The sequence below is a fragment of the Strix uralensis genome, chromosome 24, assembly GCF_047716275.1.
Source record: "Strix uralensis isolate ZFMK-TIS-50842 chromosome 24, bStrUra1, whole genome shotgun sequence".
Taxonomy (NCBI): domain Eukaryota; kingdom Metazoa; phylum Chordata; class Aves; order Strigiformes; family Strigidae; genus Strix; species Strix uralensis.
The window spans coordinates 6,817,364-6,839,645 of NC_133995.1; the positions used below are offsets into that span (position 1 = coordinate 6,817,364).

Below are 22,282 nucleotides of genomic sequence, written 5' to 3' on the forward strand. Positions count from 1 at the left end.
ATAACATCAGTTGTACAGGGAGCAGGTAGGGTTTCAAGACAAGGCACAATTAGTACGTTTGTATTTTAAAAATTGCACTGGTCCACCAAGAGCTGCAGGATGTGAATCGTGCCACAGAGCGTGTGTCCTCCCACGGGTCTGGGCGAAGACGGCCAGGGCTTCCCTTCCCGGGAGAAGCGATGGGAACTGGGACTCCCAGCTCCTGGGACAATCCCAGACTAATTTGTCTCGTTACTCGGCCAACAGAACGACCCGACGAGCCCCGTGACTTGGAGCTGACAGACCTGGCCGAGAGGAGCGTGCGGCTGACGTGGATTCCCGGCGATGACAACAACAGCCCCATCACAGGTCAGCCGCCGCACCCTCTGCCCTGTATCCCTCCCGCTTTCTTCTGCACAGTGGAGGGAAAACTTTCCTTGTGGGCAGAGCCCTTAACCCCACCTCTCCATCCTCTCCCCCAGACTACCTCGTCCAGTTTGAGGAGGACCGGTTCCAACCTGGCATCTGGCATAACCACTCCAGATACCCCGGGAGCGTCAACTCGGCCGTCCTGAGACTCTCTCCTTATGTCAACTACCAGTTTCGGGTGATTGCGGTGAACGACGTGGGCAGCAGCGTGCCCAGCGTGCCCTCCGAACGCTACCAGACCAACGGGGCACGTGAGTACCGTCGCACCGTCCCTCTCACCGCGGTGACTTGACGTTGTTCTTAGCGTCTGGCCACCGCTCTTGGTGTAGACTCTTCCCTCGTGGTATATGATCGCAGCTCTTGTGACAGAAACAGATTTACACAGGCGAGGGAATGAGCTGGTCCATGCAGTCATGTGCTGGGGTGTAATTTTATATATTGCATCCTCAAACCCGTGACTGATATTCTGCAGAGCAGCAAAACTCAAACAGAAAGATTTATGCAAAGGTCACTCCAGCAGAATCTGTTGAAGGAAAGCCCGGGTTCACCTTACAGAGCAGCTTTCTAAAGAAAGTCTTTCATCCTTCCTGACCCACAGGAAGCTCAGAAGTCTCTTGGAAAATTAGACTCAAGTGTAAACTGGCCACAAGTAAAAGGCATTTTGTTCCAAAGTTGCTAATTCATTGTCCACTGCTAGAGCTGGCCAGGAGCCCAGATCGATGCAGGAGTAAAGTGTGCTCCAGTCCACGACCAAGACTCGGGTCTTCAGTTTGTGTGCCCAGTGCTTTGTACGTTGTAGAATACTTGGGAAAATTCCCATGAGGAATTCACAAGAAGCAGAGTAGTTTTGCTGCATTCCTTAATTTAACCATAGCAGAGATACTTCTGCAATATCTACTGGCATCTAGTGTTGGCTTTCGACATTGCTCTTCTTGTTTCAGATTCAAAAGTGTCAGACTCGGCTCCTGGGGTTGCTTCACAATAGCTGTCTTTCAAAGATTTAGGACATTTGGGGGGGAAAAAAAAAAAAAAGGAGGCTCCTAAATAAATGACCTGGTTTTCAAGAGTGCTGAGAGTCTCATGTTCCATTAACCTGAATGGGAACTTCTGGAAAAATCAGGCCATTAACTTCTGTCTTGGAAGTACTTCTGGCTTGCACAGTGAAGGGTTTTTAACCGCTCAAATGGTCATTTTTCAACAGTATGAACTCTTTTGGTTTTTTTTTTTTCCAATGTGAATTTCAGGTCCTGAAATTAATCCAACAGGAGTTCAAGGTGCAGGGACCCAAAAAAACAACATGGAGATAACCTGGACGGTGAGTTCTTCCTTAGTGCTTGTCAGTCACCCAGCATCTTATCATTATGGTCACAGATGTTAAGATGCAGAGAACTCAGCATCTCTAGCATGTGTGCTGTACCACACAGAATACCATAACCTTAATGATCATAAAGGAAATAAAAAGCAGAAGATGCATCTCCAAGAGAGGCCGTTGTTAGTGCCTAGAAGAAGGTTTGTGATAAAAACAATAACTTGCAACTATGTAAGCCAAAGAAAAGATGCTGGATCACAGATACGGGTTAGGCAGGGTGCTCAAGTCTTGATTCCTTAAGCAGTATACAGGGCTTACAGGCCAGCTCTTGCTTTTCTTTGTGGACCAGCAGGTGTCATCCACAAATAAGCCAGCATCTGTAAGGAGGATAGAAATTGCAGTAGGAGTATGGACTGGAATATAAAGATACGGTTCTCAGTCCTGCCTTGGACCTGGAGGGCAAGGACTAGGTATGTCTCTCTCTGGGAACAAAAGTACTGACCTCCTTTGAGATTCACTGATGGAGCATGAAATAGGAACCAGCTGCTGAACAGAACTTGTTGGAGCTCCGTGGCAGAGAAATACAGTTGCTCTTGCTCCTTCTCACTTTCTTTTTCTGTTTTGGTCCATTAAGCCTCTGAATGCAACTCAAGCTTATGGGCCCAACCTCAGGTACATCGTGAGATGGAGGCGAAGGGACCCCCGAGGGAGCTGGTACAATGAGACAGTGAAGACACCAAGGCACGTTGTCTGGAACACACCCATCTACGTACCCTACGAGATCAAAGTGCAGGCAGAGAACGACTTTGGTAGAGCCCCGGAGCCTGACACCGTCATCGGCTATTCAGGGGAAGATTGTGAGTACTTTCTCAGCCAGAGATTGTAAGTGTTTCAGGGCAAGATCCCACCCAAGGTCAGTGGGTTGGCACCTGTGCCCGGGACATGTTCATAGCACTGCTTGTTTTGGCACAAAAACCCAGTTCCAGGCATTGGAAGAAAGAGGCTTGGCCGTTAGATTCTGTTCTGGGCTCTGCCTGCATGACCCAAGTCACTCAGCCTCTCCCTTGCTCTCCACAATACCCAGATAACACTTTGAGCGTGGCAGACAGTAAGATTTCACTGAAGATGAGCTCTGGCTCTACTCTAGTAAACAGCATTAAATTTTTTGCCCCTGTCATCTGTAGAGCACCGAGTTCCTCTCCGATGAGAGGTGCTACAAATGGCCAAAAGGGCCTTGGTTCATCCTGGACTGGATTCTTGTGCCTCTCTGATAAGGCCCCAGCTAAACCCCAGCTTGGGCTCCTGTTTACAACACACCATTGGCTCAGCTTATCTTTCTTTAAAACCCTCCACCTAGTCACGCAGAACAGCAGCCAGCTTGTGGAACTCTCTTTTCACCTTCTTTCTGGGCTACTGGTATCACTTTCTGTGCCTGTAGCATCCAAGACTCTGAACTACGATTATCCTTACCCCATTAGGATAATGTGGTTTGCTGCCAACAGCTTTATTTTTAAAGAAATATGTATCAGTTCCTTGCATTGCAGCATCAGTGGGGTCCCTGGGTATGAGACTTCAGGATTACCAAGAAGTAAGGTAGCTAAGCCATGACTCTAGGCTTGAAGTCAAGGAGACACAAACAGGAGACAACAATTTCAAGCAGATCTGCAATCTTGGTGCTGAGAGAGTGCGTGGGACACATCCTCTGCCAGAGGAGACAGGGCAACGGGAGGGAAAATGGGCAGAAACGGTGGGAGTCTGGGTAAGAGCTGAGCACTGGGAGCAAAGCTGGACCTAGCTGGGAGGCTGTCACTGGAAAAGCTCCCCAAGCACCTGCCTGCACCATCATCTCTGCATTACCACTGTGTACAAGGGGTTTTTTTCCTAGTTTCAGTTGAAAACTTGTGCAATAATATTGAGTTTTGCGAGGATCTAAATAAGCCTGTGCATGTGTGCTTTACGTGGAGATGAACCAGGGAGACAAAAGCTCCCGTATCACATCCCAGACACAAACATGTTCCTGACTGTATCCCAAGGGGTGGGACAAGTTTAAAAAAAAAAAAAACCACCCGAACCAAACAAATTAGTCCCTGCCCTGTCATGTCTGAATTGCTTCAGAAATAACTGCAGCTTTCTACATACAAGCAGGTGACCTGTAAAGAGGAGGTAAAAAACCCAACTGGCTCAACAGCAGGTTGTGCCCAAATTGATTAATGGATGTGGAAAGAACAGGTAGTTTTGTAACTCTTGGGTCTAACGGTGGCCAACCGGCTGCAGCAGGAGGGGGCTGGAGTTGCCAGAACCCTTCACTGGGAGAGGAGGGTGAGCCAGACCTTGCTCATGTGATCTCTTGCAGCAGCCCTGCTGTTTACTGGGTCACAAATATTCTCATGATAGCTGGCTGAGTGAAATACGGGGGAGTTTTTCCCTCTTTCCTGTGGAAGCACTGCTAAAAAAACAATAGTCAGCTTTTACAGCATGCACAGGTCAAGGAGAAAGCAAGGGGGATGGAGGTAAGTGATGCTATTCTGTGTATTTGCGTGGTCATAGGGTCTGCTCGACCCAAACGAGGGCAGCCAGGAAGCTGACAATTGGCCTGTCGCTGCTGGTTTATTTTATCAAGTTTAGAAATCCTCAGAAACGGAATTTAAGGAGGGAGAAAAGGAGATGATTATCCCCACGAAATCGCTGCCAGCGGATAGAGCCGACCGGGGTGCCAGCAGATGGCAGAGCCGGCGTGCGGGGCTGCTGCTCGCCTGGTTTGCAACCTGTGATGGGAAAACCATGGCAAGGGGGGCAGAGGGGGTGTCCATCTGTCTGTCTGTCCTCTGGGGTACCGCTGCGTACCTAACGTACGCTCTGCTTTATTCCTGAACACTCAGATCCCAAGGCTGCGCCTACGGATGTTAGGATAAGAGTTTTAAACAGCACTGCCATTGCTCTGACCTGGACCCGGGTGCACCTGGACACCATCCAGGGACAGCTCAAGGAGTACAGAGTGAGCAAAACCAAATCTCATTGGCACTGACAATTAATACAGCTAACCTTCTCACAAGCCAAGGTGGCCCCGGGGACGGAGCTGCCTGCAATGAGGATGACAGAAAACTCTCCTCCAGCCATCCTGACCCTTTTGCCATGGCTGGGTGCAGACCCCAGGGGCTGAGCTCTGCTCTGGAGCAGCACGAGAAATGAAGGGCCTCGGTTTGCTCTTTGTGGTGCCTGGACGGGGCTGGGGACATCTCCTGTCGCTCCCCAGGCCTTGGTGCTGGGCTGGTCCTTCACCGTGCTGGCCCGCAGGATCTGGGGGGCTCAAAGCAAGTGGGGCTGCCCTTGTGCACCCGGAGAGGGACTGGGGGTGGGTCTACCCACGCCCCAAGGTGGCTCCTGGCTCTAGAGCTGCCCAGAACCACGGGCTGGCTGGCACTGGGGGGAATGACCTCAGACAGGTACAAACAGGCTGGTTTTTGTGTCATCCCCAAAGTACCTATGTTGTCTTTTAATGAACACCAACCCCTGAAAAGCCTAAACCCAGCGGTTCGTACTAACTGACAACTAAAAGACAGCATGGATCCTGCTGTGTTTTGTTTTTTTTTTTTTTTCCTTTTCATGTTGAATATTCACTGCTAAGGTAAAATACCAGTGTTTACGTACAGAGGATATACCCTGTTCAAAACAAGCAAAAGTCTGGACAGAGCCCCTTCTATCAGATTTAAGACGTTACCAAAAGCACGTGTCCTGCAAACAGTTACAGCATTTCAAATCCAATAATCCACTGGGCATAAAGCAAGCTCCCTGGCTTTCATTTTTTCTGCCTCTGCTCTGTCATTCTGGTCTATTTTCTGAATGAATCTTATTTCTGCATGAAATAAGATTTAGTCAGGGCTTTGAATGGGAGACTTTCCCAGTTCAGACTTTCCTTTGTGCCTGGACACGTCCCACCTTTCCTTGTACACTGTGACAGTGCTACTCCAGGTAGAAAGGGCGAGTCACTTAATGCCTAGATCTTGGAACCAGAAACAGCTCTTTGTAGTCCGAGCTTAGTGGTTTTGCTCTGTGACCTTTGGTAAGCACTTAACCCCACGCTCAGCCTCTTCCTCGGGTAACACCACTGACCTGCCTCGCTGGGGGGGACGTGGAGCTTCATTAATTGCTCTAAAAGGCTTCCGCAGCTGAGCGCTGCTCTTTGGAAAGGCAACGTTTTGCTGTGCTTTGTTAATGAAAAAAAAATTGCACTTAAATGGGAAAAGCTTCACTTGCCATGCATGTTTCTTGAAGGCCTATTTCTGGAGAGACAGTAGTTTGCTGAAGAACCTGTGGGTCTCCAAAAAACGGCAGTATGTGAGTTTTCCTGGAGACCGAAACCGGGGCATAGTGTCCCGGCTGTTTCCTTACAGCAACTACAAGCTTGAGATGGTTGTAACCAACGGGAGAGGCGATGGGCCACGCAGTGAAGTTAAGGAGTTCCCCACACCAGAAGGAGGTACGTTCCCGGGGAGGGGGGTTGTGCAGGCACCTGTCCCTGGGGCACAGGCTGGGAGAGGTTTGGGTGGCTGGGCTCTGCAGAGAGGACCGGGAGCTGCACCCCTCTGCGGCAGAGCCACGATGCTGCTGGGGAGACGTGCTAGGGACAATTTTTAGCTGAGCCTGGGCAGCATCACTGTCACACGGCACTGCTGTACGCCTTCGTCACCGCGGGGTAGGTGACATCTCTGAAGCTACACCTAGAGATAACTACTGGCGCTGTCTCATCAATCTAAAAATCCCCTTCAGGTACTTTGAACACATCAGCAAGTAGCTCTTAGGTGGAACAAGAGAAATGTTTGCAAAGCCTCTTCAGAGGCACAGCACCGTGCCCTTGATTTGCTGCCTGACCTGCAAATGTCACTGCACCTCCCCATGCTGCGGGTGGGTGAAACGGGAGTGAATATATTCATCTTGCTCAGTGAAAGGCAGTAAAATCTCTGGAAGACCCAAGTACTTTTGTTCTGAAAGGATGTCACTAATACCCGTCAGGCTTTTAAGGCAAGAGCACCTCATTCTTCTGTTTAAAGAGCTTGTGTCAAGGATGAACTTGAGATTTTAATTTTCTTGCTGTCACAGGAGCTATTTATAGACATGCCAGTAACTTTTTGTTGGAGCTGCACTTTCAGTGGCTGGCAATGAATCTTCCTATAGCACAGATGTTTTTAGCACAGTATGTTACAAAAATGCAAGAGGAGAAAACAGTAGAGGCTGGAAGCAAATCCTGTCTCAACTAACACAAAACACTATGGGATCTTCCTCTTCCTCTCCCTCTTCATCCTCTTCCTGCTGCACAAGAACAGCCCCTCTCAGCCCTGTCTCCTTCTTCCTTAACGTTTTCTTGGATGCTGTCACCATTTTCTAAGGTTTTTCAATTGATCAGCCATAATTAAGCTTGTTTAAAAAGAAAGGACTCTGTTCCAGCAGGGTGGTTGTGCAATCAGGTGCGTTTTGGTTGAGCTGCTTACTCGTGTGCTCGAGGCAGGGAGCGTTTGGGGTAGCTGTAGGCATTGGGGGTGGCTGTATGCATACGTGGGTGGCATTGATTGAAGAAATTATAGCGGATTATACTCTTGTCATAAGAAAACTGTTGATTTTTTTTCCTCCCCAATACCACTAAGCTATTTTACTAGCTATATATTGATGTTTGGGAGACTGAATGATAATTTGCAAAGCTTCTGTTTAAAAAAAATAAAATCAGTAATCTCTCAGATCAGAGAGCCAAGTTCTTTCCCCGGTCAAGACACCGTGATTATGAGTAAAGCAGGAGAGTAATTTAATTCAAGAATGTATAATGCTTTCCTTCCTTTACTAGCTTTGAATAAGCAGTCATAAAAGCAGCCATTCCTCAGGGTAAGGATCACTGTACGTGCACCAGCTCCCTGTTACAGATCTCTAGACGTTAATAACACAAAGATGCTTTGCAATAAGAGAAGCTGCTATACTATTTTTCACCGTTCCAACAGATAAATAGATGAGATGTAAGTGCTGGGCTGGGTGGGGGCTGTAAACAAGACCAGTGAAGTATGTGTACAACACACAGAAGTGGGACTTGAGCTCTGTCACAGCTCCGCTTCATGGCTGCAGCATCTTTTGGCGGGTGTCGGGCCGAGCTACGCGCGGGAGGGCGGCGGTACCCGGCCAGCGCAGCCCGGGGCTGGGGCTGCATGCAGAGCTGCTCTGGTTTCTGCTCCCTGCACACACACGCTGCTGAAAACCCTGGGCTGGCGCATGGTTTCTGGCACAGATTCTTGTTCAATCGGTTTCTGACCTTTAGTGTGTGTGTTATCTGCCTGTGTGTGTGTTTATGAGTGTCTTGAGTGTATCAGTCAGCCTGCGATGTATACAGTATTGTAAGGTATGTTATCTTGTATGTTATTTTTTTCTTTCCCTCTCCTTCCTGGTCCCATCCTCCTCCCAAGTGCCCAGCTCCCCCAGGTATTTAAGAATCCGACAACCAAATCTGGAAAGCATCAATCTGGAGTGGGATCACCCAGAGCATCCCAATGGAGTCCTCACAGGATACAACCTTAGATATCAAGCCTGTACGTTCCACATGTTCTCTTCTTAGTGATGATAATTAAGTCATTAAGTATTTTCCTTGCTGCTATTTACCTCCTCACCTAGCACAGAAAGCTCTCGGTAAGGAGCTGGAGACTTTCAGCACAAGATGAGAGGTGCTGGTGTTGGAGTCCTGGAGCAGTGCTGGGCAGCTGCAGTTAACCAGGGAGGGTGGCAGGTGCTCAACAGTTCTCCAGACTCGACCGCTGAAGGGAAATAAGTTTGATCTTTGTTTTAGAAAGACCTTTAAGCACAGTCTGAGTAGTTTATGTGCTCCCTCAAACGTAAGCCTCTGGCTGTGTAAGAGGTGCTGCCTGGAGGGCAGAGCCCAGCACGATGCCTGGGGCGGTTACAGCCTTCTCTGAGCTGCCTGTGACCACCGACACAACCCTGAATGTCCCCGCTAGCAGGTTCCTCACCCAGTAAGTCACCAGCTGCCCTAGATGAAGTGTATCTAACAGCAGCAACAGCTCTGAGCACGTGTGGCCCCACAGCAACGGCAGGTCTGGTCCTGGGGGTGAGGTGATAGCGTATTTCTGAATCAAGGTTGAAGCCACCACGACCTGCCTTTCCTCCCCAGTTAACGGATCCAAAACGGGCCGAACCCTGGTAGAGAACTTCTCTCCCAATCAGACAAGGTTCACCCTGCAGAGGACAGACCCCATCTCGCGCTATCGCTTCTTCCTGCGCGCACGGACCCAGGTGGGAGAAGGAGAAACCCTAGTGGAGGAGTCGCCAGCCTTGCTGAACGAAGGTATGTGCAGCAGCAACTGCTTCTGGCTTTGCTGCGGGGTTGGGGGGGTGATGGTACATGTATGAGCCAAAAACTGCAGGTCAGAGAAACAGGTGGTCTACAGAGCAACCAGTCCAAAACAGTAACTGGTGCACAGCTACTTTCTACTGCAGAGATAGAGAGATGACTGACCAGGACCAAATACTGCAGCCGAAATGCTACAGAGGTGACTGGGGGGACCAGCCTGTGCTGTTGGGAACCACCTTGCTGACCCCCAAGCAATCAGCGTTCCTCACATGCCCCCGCAACAGGAGAGCATCTTGCTCTCATCCTGTAAAAGGATGAAGCTCTAATCTGCCCCTCTGCAGTCTCTGCAGGAGCTAAAAACGGGGCACATGTGGGTGATTTTCATGTGGCTTGAAGGGGGCGCAGCTGCTGTACCCTCCGGACAGTGAACCCCGGGCAGGGGCTGCGGTGCCACCTCCCTGTCACCCCATAACCAGCAGCTGACCTGACCCTCCAAAGTGAAGCCCCAACTCCCAGATTCATAATAAGATAAAATGCCCATTGTGGGACATTCATCAAACTAAGTGAAAGTTCAGGAGCCCTGAGGGAACTCGGGGAGACAAAAGCTGGCTCTTTCCTTTCTTTAGCATTTGCTAAAAGACCTATGATTTGGTTAGTGCTCTGATTTAATGGGGTTTTTGTCTCCTTTCCTCCATCTCCCCCTCCCCAACTAATGGCTTGGAGTAGGAAAAGTAATTCCTACTGATGACCCAGTGGAAATGAAATGCTTCCTGACACCTCTTAGGTGGGCTCCAGCATCACTAATTGATGTAACAGGATGGAGATGGGGCTGTGTACGCTATGGGGGAAAAAATCAGCTAAGTTACACTCTGGCAAACAGGAGAGGGGGCATGTCCTTGCTTTAAAAAGGAGCTTTGCTGAACAAACTGTTCGAGCACAGGGATCAGATTGAAGTTCTTGGTGCTGATAGTAGTGTTCCAGTTGTTCCATATACCTTTGCTTTACTGGGTGTGTTCCTACACGCTGCTAACAGCGACTGTTAGCAGAGAGCAGCTAAATAATAGCCATAACCAACCGTTGTTGTGTGTTGCTTAACTGCTTTGTATCAGGAAATAGCAGGTACGGTGTGCGCCAGCGTGACGAGGTAAGGGTCCCTGTCCTCGGGGTCGGGGACGCAGAGGGTGGTGGCACCCCCTTAGCACAAGGCAAAGTGTTGGCCGTTAAGCAAGAAAAATTAAAAAATAGCCTGACGTTACAGAAATATGCCAAAGTTTGACCTCAAAACACGAGACCCTGAGGTACACCATGACATAGGCGAGTTCTGTTAACGACAGGCGTGTCAGTACGATTAGCAGCTCTAAACCCCCACCCTGATATGAAGCACCCGCTGTAAAACTACACAAAAGATGAGTTTGGGATCCAAAAAAAAAAAACAAACAAAAAGCAGCAGATTAAGAAAATTAAACCCATTAATGCGTTCAGAGGTTGTTTTCTGCTTGCCAGACTCATTCACCTGAGAAGTTTAAATAAGATACATCTCGCTGTTCTGCGCCAAGGGCTCCAACCCACACAAGGCAGGAGGAGCACCGATGTTAGAATTGCAGTAGAAAAACAAAGGTGAAATTCAGTGTCAAAACTGGTCCTTGCTGGGATTAGATATAAGCACCTGCTTAAGCGTTTTACTTAATGGACACCACTGGCATCTCTGCTGGGGAGCTGGTGTGTGTTTAACTGGTAATCTCCCTCCCCGAGGGGACGTCCCTGCTCTCTCTGCCCTGTGCAAGTGGCTCGGATGCACGGGAGGGTGACGGGTTGGAGCTAATACATTTATTTCCTCTCTCCCAAGTCTCTGGTGACTGTGTGCAAGTGGTCCCGAGTCTCTTGTTGGTGTGTTCTGTCTGTTTTATATATTCCTCTGTTTTCTCTTCCTTTCTCTCCTATGCTCTCCTCGTATTCCCCTCTCTACCCTTGGCGGTGCCCTCTGAAGCCACGCCAACCCCAGGTACCGTACCAGCCGGAGGAGGTAACAGGCATGGGGCGAGGCTCACTCCAGGCTCGCTTGCGTGTGCTGGCAATTAAGCATGTACTCCATTAACCCTTTCAATGGGAAGGTGAAGTGTCAGGAGTACAAATTTGGCATATGAAATGATGGCAGGTAAAAACAAAGCCCCACAGGCAGAAGGGACAAGGGCAGGCTCCACAGGGGGTGGTCTGCAAACATCAAAATATCTCTGAGCGAGGCTTAACAGATGCCTAATGATAGCTAAACCCACCAAACACTGCAGCTGCCACAGACTGTGTAAGCAAAAATGAGAGTCAAGTTGCCCTATTAAAGAGGTTTTTAATCCCAGGTCTGCACAAGCCCTCTCCCTTTTTAAGCCTCAGCATCCCTACCCTGCAGAATGCAGATGATTTCCCAGCCAGCCCTGACTCGGTGGTGCCCATCCTGCACCCGTGCAGTATTTAAGCTGCATTTTCACACCCAGGAGCCGCTGTCTGCCTTGGCCACATAGGTCTGTGTGGCAGCCACGTACCTCCCCGTGGCTCTTTGAGGGCTGCCGGGGCTTTGGTACAGGAGAATTCTTTTGTTCCAGGTGCCCATTGAAAGGGTTAAGGACAATGTTTGTGCCACAGCTGTGCATGTCTGCATGCGAGGCTATTGCTGGCTTTGCCCTCGATTGCGAATTTCTACAGCAGCGTTGAAGCAGAGAGAAACCTCTTCTTGTAATGGGGTGGGGGGGGGGGCAGCATCTCCACCTGCTTCCAAGAAAACCCAAATCCTCAGTTACCCAGTGTCAACCCTGCAAAGTCCAAAGCATAACTTCTGGTTGCCCAAAGAAGGACACCCACCTCTTACAAAAGCTGCAGACGTGACTTTTTTTCCCCCACAGCCCCCCTTTGAGCCACCTTTTCAGCAGCAGGGACAGCCCTGTGACCAAGCTCTGAAGGGGGCTGGTGGCAGCACTAGGGAGTGCGACCAGCCCAAACGCACCCCAAATGCTGCGGAAAAGCCTTTGGTCTGGAGCAGCAGCACTCGTTTGCCCGGCCCCAAGGGCTCTCTGTAAGAGGTCGTGCTTTGCCTTTGCTGGACACGGCCCCGGGGCTGCCGGGGCTCCCCAAGGAGGAACAGCTTCTTAGGGAAGGCTCTTCCCAAGTGATGCAAGTGCAGGACCTGCTCTCTGCACCTGTAGGTTTTGCTTTCTTACCTCATAGATGTTTCTCCTCCTTTTATTTTGTTGCAGTGATGTCTCTCTACCCAATATTATTTTGCGGTTTTTTTCCTTCCTGAATAGATGCCAATCTTTTTCTTACTATACTTTTCCTAAAAAAAAAAAAAAAAAAAAAAAAAGGTAACAGATTGGTCTGCTTTGGGTGGTGGGAAACTGAAAACGGATGTAACCTTTTGGCTTAGCAGTTCTCTATCCTCTGAGTCCGGGAGGGCCGTTTTGCTGCTATAGCTTATACTTCAGCCAGGGTTTAGCTTATCCACAAGAATCTAGATTTTCTTTGTGGATCAGGATCACCTTCTAAAGTATGTTCCTACTTGCAGTGGATGTTGTTGAACTTTGAAAACACAACGTGATCTCTTTATCCTTCCAGCATCGTATCATTTCAGGCATAATGTCTTACACCACTGGAAGCTAGATGAATTATTTGCCATTTAAAGGATAATTCTACAAGAACAGACCCCACTGGTCCCGTCCCCCCCGCCTCTATTTTTTAACCTTCTGCTAGGAGAAATAGTAAAGAGAAAAGATAGTCCAGAGCTGAAAGAAGTCTAAGAGTCAGTAACTGGAGTAGTAGGTCGTTAAGTGCTAACGAAGCTGCATTCACAGCTTCCTCACCATGCTAGGCTTCAGCAAGAGAAATCAAGGCAGTATAAGCCGTAGCAAGATCCAGCCCTCATCTTTGTCTTGCTCTTGAGCTGGATCTCATTTCTCATTAGGACACGGGGTGGGTGTGGGAGCTGTTACTCAGTTCGAGCAGTGTTTGTCCTGAGAGGTCGTTTCTCTTCCTAACAAGTACGGGGTGCGAGTGAAATACTGCATGACCTTTCTCAGAAAATTCACCTCCGCTCAGTGACCTAGATTTCATAGATTTTTATGGATTCACGGCAAAAGTTGTCTTAAATTGCAGTAAAATGCTCTTTGCCAGGAGCTGCTGGCACTAAAAAAAGGTCTTTTTTTTCCCAGGGTAACCTTACAGATACAGGGTCATAGCTGGTTTGTATGTGTATGAGAAACTGGACCAGCTTTGATGAACTCAAAGTGGAGTGCAGGGACTCTCCCTTAGGAAAGGCTTTACCTTTCCTAAGCCAGACCTGGACAAAGGGAGAGGTAATAAGGGAAAAAGGAGGACATCTGAAAAGGGCTTTCATTTATGCTATGAATGAGGAAAAAATCAAAACTGGATTATACTACCCATGTGTATGAAAAAACTTCACCAGGGACCATAAAGAGTATTGTTGTTAGACTTTAAGGAAAAAACCATTGACTTTTCTCTGTTCCCTTCTTTTCTCTCCATAATTGGGAATTGGAGGAGAAAGATCCTATTGTTCATTTTAGAAATGGACAGCAGTAAAAACAGAGAACTGCTGACCCCTCTCTTTCAGAGGCTGCTCAATTGCTCCTTTCTATTCTTGAATTTCTTACAGCTATCATCAGATTTGGAACACTTTATCTTTATGGTAAAGACTTTACAATTTCCTTCTGTTGTTAAAAACTGGGAGAGGGCAAGGAAAAAAAAAAAAAGAAATCTCTGAAAATGTATTTGGCTAATCATCAAAATTCATGAAAAATTAATCAAATTTCTCCAAGCCTAATTATTTTGTAGACACACCCAAGGGAAAGCTGTTACTACAGCCTAATAACACATTAAAAGCACCGTTAAATAATTAAAGAGCAGTATGGATGTGTATTGTTTCCTGCATTTTGCAAAATAACAAGCAACTGCTCCCTGAACTGCTCCACTCCTCAGAGCAGGACTCGAGTCCCTCTCTTAAGACGCTCCCTTTTTAAATATCCACCTTTTGCTTTTATGATTCTTCCTCTCAGTTTTTTTCTAACCTGAGCCTCACACAGTTTTTGTGCAAGTTTTGGGCTCCTTTTTACTGGTCCATTCGTGGTCATAGGAGCCAAGCTGCAGCAAAGAGCACAGCCATCCTGCTGCAAGCATCTCTCTCGTTACTCAGCCTATTAATTGCTACAGCCAGACCGCTGCATCCTCCGTCCATTATAGCAGCATATCTCCTCCCCACCGTGCCCCTTGGTCTCCATTACCTGAAAGGGTAATGCATCTTGCAGACAGAAAAAGCAATCTCAGCCTTGCAAAGATGGGGCCTAATAATGAGTGGAATGGCCGTTTAGACGTTTCCAGGAAGAGGGGCTGGGCTACGGTGGGAGCAAGAGAATGGGAATTGCTGTTACTGGCTTTTACTCTGGGTTTCCTGGGCGTACTGGGGCAATTTCAAGCCTGCTTGAAACTGGTTTTCAGGGTGCTGCTCTGCCCTGCAATGGGGAAGGTGGCAGCTCCTGCTCTGCACTGTCTCCTGCTTTCAAAGTGGGGGGGGGGGTTGCGGAATTTTTTTCCTGTCACACAAACACCAGATGCTCAGTCCTGTACCTAAACTTGAGGCAACTGTTATCAAAGCCCTTGAGTGAACGTCATGTTGGGAATGCAGAAAAATAAATTCAGCTACTCTGCAAAGCTCAGGAAATTATTGCAACCACAGTTTTAGAAGGCTGTGTCTGATTATTAGATTTTTCAAAATAAGCCCTTCTGCAAATGCCAGCCTGGCCCTCCATCTCCCCGTCCCCTCTTTTGCTGCCAGGAGCAGTGATCTGTCAGTCCTTAATTAGCCCCGACACAGTGGGCAGAGAGTGGGGGACCCCAGGTAGGGGCCGTGGCCCCGCGTGGGCTGCCCCCACTGGTCCCCGTGGCGGGGTGCCCTTTTCTTCGGGGGACGCCGAAGCGCTCTGATCTCTGTCAAAGACCGCCTTTATCTGCCCCCAGACTGAAATCAGCTCTCATTAGGGGATGGATTTCAAAGCCTAGAAAATGCCCCTTATCTTCTCTCCCCCAAACCTCCCAGCTGAGCTTTTTCTCCCGCATACATTTCATATTTAAACACAAATGAGGCTGTAGCTTTGAATCCCAGGGCAGCTTAGGACTAAATCCCCCCCTGGCTGTGGGAGCCTGACCGACTGCAGTGCCGCCTTCCCCCGGCCCCGTCCCATCCTGCAGCACGGTGCTGCCCAGAGACGCTCTCCCCATCCTCCCCTCCCCGAACTATTGCTTTCTGGACTTACCCGATCCCACTTTTTACCTGTTCCTAGTCCTGCCAGGACCATTTTTATCCCCAGTGCCAACACTCCCTCCTCAATCTCATGCGGGGACCTGCTCGAGAGCGAGCTGCCGTTATCCTGATGCGATGTGGTAGCCCTGCTCTTGGGGATCGCTTCTGCCAGAGCAGTGTGGGCAAATCCTGACACATCCTGAGCACAGCTCAGACCGATGCTGAACCGCTTTGGTCAATGCAGCATCCAGGAAGGTCTTGGCACTGCAGCTTCACCTGCGTGCGTCTGTATCTGCATGTAATACATAAAGATGATACCCTATGCGAGGGATAGTGCAGCTTTGACTTATCCCTGATAATCTCTTCACATCTAGGGACTAGAGGAGCATTAAAGCTGAGTATCTCCTCCTGCTAAAGCCATTACAGCAGCGCTAGGTGCTGCGGACAGTCCTCGAAGATGCTGTGTGGGAGAGGCATGATGCAGGGATGTGTAACAGGCCTGGGGGCTGTATTAGGTTTTCCACCGGCTCCTACCTTCCAGCAAGTTGCTTTGTGCCTTGTTGGGTCTGATTTTCCTTAGAGGGGATTCACAGGGGAAATGCTGAGACTGCATTAGCTAATAACTAGTGTCTGTGGCGCCGTTTGACTGTGTACGTTGCAAATCTATCGAGGAGCTGCCGCTTAATTGGGGTAATGGTGACATTAACCTAGTGACACTAATCTCTTAACCTTCCAAAAAACCCCTATGAATCAGCAAAGATGGATGTTAATACTCCTCAACCCAAGAAAGCCTTTTGTAACTTACCGCCTCACGACGCAGCAAAGCCCTCGATCAGTCACCGGGTGAAAGAAATGCAGAACAGCAAAACCCCCAGCACCCCTATTGCCGTGGCTGGGTCAGGTCTGAGGGGGGGGTTTACTCCACTACAAACACCCGAGGGTGAAGCTATGCCATTTTCCACCCAGGCTGGGTCCCCTCCCTGTCACCACCACCTCCGGACACCCCCGCTCGCCCCCAGCCCCTCGCCCGGCCGTGGGGCAGCGTCGGCTCTGCAAGGCGGGTGCTTTATTTCGGTGGCTGCGCTGCTGCATGGGGCTGGCTGTGATGCTGTGGGGGGGCCACCATGGAGAGGACGTGCTGCTCTCTGGGCACACCGTGGGGTGGGGATGGGGTTTTGGGGACGTGCCAGTAACTGTGGTTTTATTGCAGCTGCGGGCGGGAGGGAGCTGGACTGAGTGACCTACTGCTCTTCTCTGCTGGTGGATCTCTGGGAGGGCTGAGGGTTTAGGGCTTGACCCTCCTTGGTGAAAAAGAAAGTCCTGGCTTGGTTCTGGGACACCTTTTAAAGGCCTCTCCTAGAGCTACTCTTGTGGGTGATATTTAAAACAGCCAGTTTCATTCGCCTAACAGGGATTTGTAATCCCTTACTCTGCAGTAAGAGTAAGTAAATATAGTTTAATGCAACCACCACAGGGTAAATCTCTGCTCGTTTACCTTTGGCAGTTTAAGCACCATTTCAGCTGCATTTTCTGCTGGCAGGATTTCAGGCCCAAGCCAATGCACTGCCCCTTGGTGGTGTTCAGGACCCTCTCAACCACCCTGCGGGGTGTGTCTGTGCGTAAAGTGCACATTGACCCCTTTGCTCTGGAAATACAGCACAGGTGAGATGTGGACGGGGGCGACTTAGAAAATAAATTGCTCAGACTTTCCCCCTGGACAGCTTGGGGTGTGCCAACCCTTGTGGCCTAATTTAAATGTAAATTGTGAGGGGCAGTGATGGCAAAGTATCACCCATCGCTCACCCAGGAGCTAAAATCCCTGTTAATACTAAAGCCACTCCATCCCCAGACTGAGCTATTAGTACAGAGATGAGCTGGGAAGGAAACAGCTGAGAAGCTGCAGGCTGAACTGGCAGCTCAAAAATGCTGGAGGTGTAGTCCAGGGGCTGCTGAATTAATGTAATTGTGGCTTGCCTGGCCCACGACAAATGGGATTATTATGTTTTCTTAAGAGATAAATCCTATTTCTTATTTCAGGGAGCCCTGAGTGCTCTCAGTGCAGTTCTGCAGGGGGGGGTGGGGGGGTGGCGGGGGGATGACAGCCTGCCCTGTGCATCCCCCAATCACCCCTCACATTCCTCCCTCCGTGTGATTTAAGCCCAGGGTGGCAGGAGGCACCGGCGGCAGAGCAAAGGCAAAAGAGAAGCAGGTCATTCGGCCCCAGGAAAGGGATCAAACCGTGGGTGCAGGCAGTGGGGGCGCAGGAGCAGCTTGCTGGGGGCAGCCCCCCACTTGCTGCCCCTCTTCACCCCCCAGCATCGCTCCCTGCCCCTCAGCCGGGCGCGTGGCTGTCCCCAGGGCCATCCCCACACTGGGATGGGAAAAGCGGTTCAGCCTCGTGTTTCCCGGTGCCGTTTGCTGCCTCCCTCCCTCCCCCGTCCCCCCCATCTCTGCGCCGTGCTGCTCTGCTTTCTCTCGTGTGCCTGCGTGTCCAGCCGTCGGGGATGGCGAGTGCAAGCCCCGAGGGACATCACCTCGTCTAAAAAGCCAGTGTTTCCCTCTCCCAGCCGCAACTGGGTCGCCTCCTCCTACAGTCGGTCTAACCAGTACTACAACCACCCCAGCTACCACCACCGACACAACTACCGACACAACTACCACAACTACCGACACAACTACCACCACAACCACCACCACTACAGCCGCCACCACCCTACCCGCCACCACCGCCGCAAGCACTACAACAGCTACAGAGAGGGCTCCGGCAGCCACCACAAAGCAGGAGTTGGGTACTGCGCTTTCCTTTTCCTCTAACCCCTCTAACCCTACTGGGACCTTCCCCGCCTCTTGCTCAGAGCGAGGATTAATACCGGGCACAGGCCAAAGTTAAGACATCCCACGCTCTGGGAAGGGCTTTGCGAGGAGCCGGAGGTGGCACAGGCTCAGGAATCGAGGTGCACACGTGGCTCCCAGCATTTTGGGGGTCTCTGTGCCACCCTCCTGGTCTGTCCCAGCCCTCCCCAGAGTGTCGCGATGCTGAATTAGCATCAGTGTTTGGGAAGGCGGTGGAAGACCCTACAAAAGCTCTCAGAAGTATTATCTTGTATCTTGCTGCCATTAAAAAGGGATTCTGTTACTATTATAGAAGATGTCACTTCAAATTTACCACATCAGCTCTTAGCTAAGAGACCTGTCATCATTTATACGAGTCTTTTGGTTTATGCTACTGCTCTTTGTGATGTAACCTGGCCGTAGCCCACAGGAGAGCTGGGGAAGTGTTTAAGTTACAACACGCAGGTGTGTGCCAGGTATTTATCAGGTCAAGATAAACTTCTCATGCAACCAGCTAGAATGGGATGCTCAAACTCTTGTTTTGGTGGAGGCATATTCTCTACTGTATGTGTTTTACTGATCCACAGAGAGATGTATCTCGCCGAGTCTTGTTTTCAAAACACTGCTATAATGGTATCTACAGTTAATAAATCATTATGGATAGTTATATTCAGGTTATTCAAAAATAAATCAAGCTAGTAGCAAAAGGGAACGCAATCAAAAGAATTCAGTTACGTAGCTGGACAGGATACACTCAAAAGTGCAAGTGCAAAAGCTGCAGAAACCTTTGTTAACTCTTCATAAAGAGAGAAAGGAGATAGTGGTAATAATGAGTATCAAAGCTAATACTCATTTAACTCAAGAATTTGATTAAAGCAGTTCAGACCCCTTTTATATTGCATAAATTAGCTCAGGATGGTTAAAAATACCCACCAAAAACATATGCTGGGAGGACCTGCCTCCACCTGATCCTCCGCAGTAAAACAGATTTGCAAACCAGCAGCACATTTCCTGCTCTGCACTGATTTGCTTATCAAAGGTGCAGACCTGAACTAAGAAAGGTGAATTTGTGTCCCAGCGTGTGGCACCACACACCGCCCCAGCCAGAGCAGCCTTACGCTGCGCAAAGCTGCAAGTCAAGGGAAAGCACACCGGGAGCTGCGCTGCCACGGCAAAAGCAGCTTCAAAACCGGTGTGAGAAATACAGATGCGGCTTCGTCGGTGTAGAGGAGGTGTTAGTAGTGAAGGAAAAATGCTACCGCAGCACAGTCGCTGTTCAGTGACTCTGTGGGAAAACGTCGCTAATTGAAAATGGGCAATTAAGTGGTGAGGCACGCACTGCCACGGAGCAGGGAGAGGAGCCGCGAGGAAAAGAGGAGCTGCAAGGGGAACCACGCGTGTCCTGAACCACCCCGGGGACACGAGGGAAGAGGCTGAGCCGTAATGTGGGCAGACAGGGCAGCACAGGTTGTGTTTGTACGAGGGATTCTAGGTCACGTCCCCGACCCCACAGCGTCAGGTCCTTGCAATCTCCTAAAAGTTGCATAGCTGGCCTCGTCCCAGTCTGTTGTTTGGTCAAACCAAAGCCTGAGCTACACCCTGAAGTAAATAATAACAACAATAAAACCAAGGTGTAACTTCTCTGATGTCACTTAAAGACACACTAAACTAGTGGATTAGCTCTACTTCACTAGAAATGAAGTTCATCCGCTCTCCAAAGCAACGTCGACAATCCTTAACTTCAAAATCAGAAACGAGTGACTTCATTGCCCCACTGGCTGTCTCTAGACCCAGTAACATGACAATATTCTCTCCCAGTCTTTCCTTCTCAGTTGTGGCAGCAAGTCCGTGTGCACTCATGCACATCTCCCGTGTCCATTTGGGCACAAGTTTAGTCAGGAGATTTCCCGGCTCACTGAAATCCTCAGGGATGTGCCACAGAAGTCTTCAGACTCCAAAGATAAGCTGAGCACAGTTGGACTTAAACACCAACAGAAGCAATGAGCTTCTGCTACCAAACTTCCCCCAAAAGTTTAAAGATCTTGAAAGGAACAAATACGTCCTTAGGCGTGCTTGTAGGTGAAGATTAACTTCAGGAATGATTTTGTAAGGTCTTTACCAACACCAGATGCTAGATGAGGTCTCATTCGTGTATAATCCAAAATACTAACTCCTGTTCTAACCTGTCCACCAGCCACCAATGGATCGTCCATATGGGACATAAGAGCTATGGCTAATAGTAACTGGGCAAACATCACCTGGAGCCACAATTACTCTGCAGGAACTGACTTTGTGGTTAAGTATATCACCAGTAAGCATCAGATCGCGTGGGGACTCTACAGGGTGGTGCTGCCATTAGAGATCCTGCCAGCTCCCACAGTTGCAACCGATTACTCGGTCTTAATTACTGCGTGTGGAATGATGCTCGATGGCCACGTGGAGGATGGGAGAGGAAAAGGCAGGTCACGGTCATGGCTGTTTGGAGTGCACCAGAGCTAATCCTGGTGATTCACAAGTGATTCCCCCTCCTTGCGCCAACTGTCATGAGATGTTTATGAAACATAGATGAGCAAGGCTGTTCATGGAGCTGGGCTGTATGTGGTCACAATGTAAAGAGCCTTAAATATATATATATATATACACATGAAAGGGGGCAAAACTTTAAGGGAAAACAAATGAGATGACCTACATAATTTGGAGAGTAGCTTTACGCCCTTTGAAGACGGGCTTCTTGAACCTGGAGTTGGCAGAATCGTCTATGATCCCAAACCGTCGTATCGGATATCGTTGTCTCTTAAAATTGTAAGGCTACGTACTTAGTCTGGAAGCTCAAAGCCAATATCTCTGGTTTTAGTACTTGTTTAGAAGGATGTTAAATGTTGGTTGTTGGTTTTTTCTGTAGATAGGCAGTGATGACTACTGCTTATCTCTGACTTTATTTCCCAGCCATTTCAGCCCTCACATCATCTGGTATGCCAGTCTTAACTCGGCATTTTAAATAAGCCAACTAGGCATAACCATTGACAGCAAACCACCTTTGGTCATTTACAACATCACTTAAGAGATGATTTTGATTTCTCCTTGAAACAATTTCTAACGTGCACCAGTGCCTGGTCTCGCTCCGCAGCCTGCAGGGCTTCAGTGGGCAGCAACGGGCTGGGCTACGCTCAGCCTTCCCCTTTTTAACCAGTTTCCATAATTCAGGATGCGCATCAGCTTTCCAAGCCCTAAATGCCAAGTATCCCAGCTCCCACACCACCCGCTGCCAGCCCTGGATTCTCCCCATCACCGGGAAGCACAAAGAGCAGGCGATGCTCTTCTAGAGCCCACACGCTGAGTTTGTGCTCAGGATGGGCTGCAGCAGCAGCAACACCTTGGGTCAGCCTAATCAGGGTCTGGCCGAGAGGGAGGAAATCTTGGAGATTTCAGCCCTTCCCGAGCACCCATGGCTCTCCTCCCATTCTGGTGGCCTTTGAAGCAAGCAGCATGCTTTTGGCCTCAAAGCCAGATTTCTCCTTCCCCGCAGCGTTGCTGAACTGGGAGGTGCACACTTCCAGAGCCACAAATCAAAACCCCACTGCAGGTTTTCTTAGAATTCAGTGGTTTAATGCTCAGTATTAAGCTCAGCAGCAAACGGGTCATCCTTGGACAGAGCCTGGCAGCAACCAGCCCGCGAGCTGGAGGGCTAAACTCTCACCCCAAAAGCAGCAACCTGCCAGCTGGGGTGAGCAGTCTCGCAGCATGTTTAATGCATCATCCAGCACCTTCAAAGCCTCCTTAACCTACCAGCAAAACCGGTGCACAGGTACCACTCCCAAAAGCGCAAGAATTGGCTCCTTTGCTGAGTCCTGTAGCGCCTTCACCCAGCTGAGCGGGACCAGGCAGATTTCAGATTTTTCATGGTAAATACCCAAATATCCAGACCTGAGGCTGGGCAGATAAAGGACCTATCGGGTCTTAAAAATAGGGAGAAAACTGAATAGCTATCAGTATTTTTTCCAGTATGGCAAGCAGGGATGCAGCAAAACCCACACCATATTCCTGCATCACCAATTTTCTTCTATTCTCAGCGAGTAATAATCACAAAGCCGTTATTAGC

At 49.3% G+C, this 22,282-nt stretch overlaps 1 protein-coding gene across 22 annotated transcripts in view; it reads left to right on the plus strand.

Moving 5' to 3' along the window:
- Nucleotides 1–22,282, plus strand: part of NFASC (neurofascin) — a 95,640-nt gene that overhangs the window by 56,189 nt on the left and 17,169 nt on the right. For 7 of the 22 annotated variants that reach the window (XM_074893338.1, XM_074893343.1, XM_074893344.1 and 4 more), the window contains 11 exons: nucleotides 247–348; nucleotides 462–659; nucleotides 1,653–1,723; nucleotides 2,352–2,574; nucleotides 4,597–4,712; nucleotides 5,990–6,194; nucleotides 8,158–8,280; nucleotides 8,877–9,050; nucleotides 11,044–11,058; nucleotides 17,919–18,140; nucleotides 20,378–20,494. In XM_074893338.1, the coding sequence (XP_074749439.1) occupies nucleotides 247–348; nucleotides 462–659; nucleotides 1,653–1,723; nucleotides 2,352–2,574; nucleotides 4,597–4,712; nucleotides 5,990–6,194; nucleotides 8,158–8,280; nucleotides 8,877–9,050; nucleotides 11,044–11,058; nucleotides 17,919–18,140; nucleotides 20,378–20,494 (1,566 nt within the window). The remainder of the gene's footprint in view (nucleotides 1–246; nucleotides 349–461; nucleotides 660–1,652; nucleotides 1,724–2,351; nucleotides 2,575–4,596; nucleotides 4,713–5,989; nucleotides 6,195–8,157; nucleotides 8,281–8,876; nucleotides 9,051–11,043; nucleotides 11,059–17,918; nucleotides 18,141–20,377; nucleotides 20,495–22,282) is intronic. The other 15 variants (XM_074893349.1, XM_074893351.1, XM_074893352.1 and 12 more) reach the window with 9 other exon arrangements.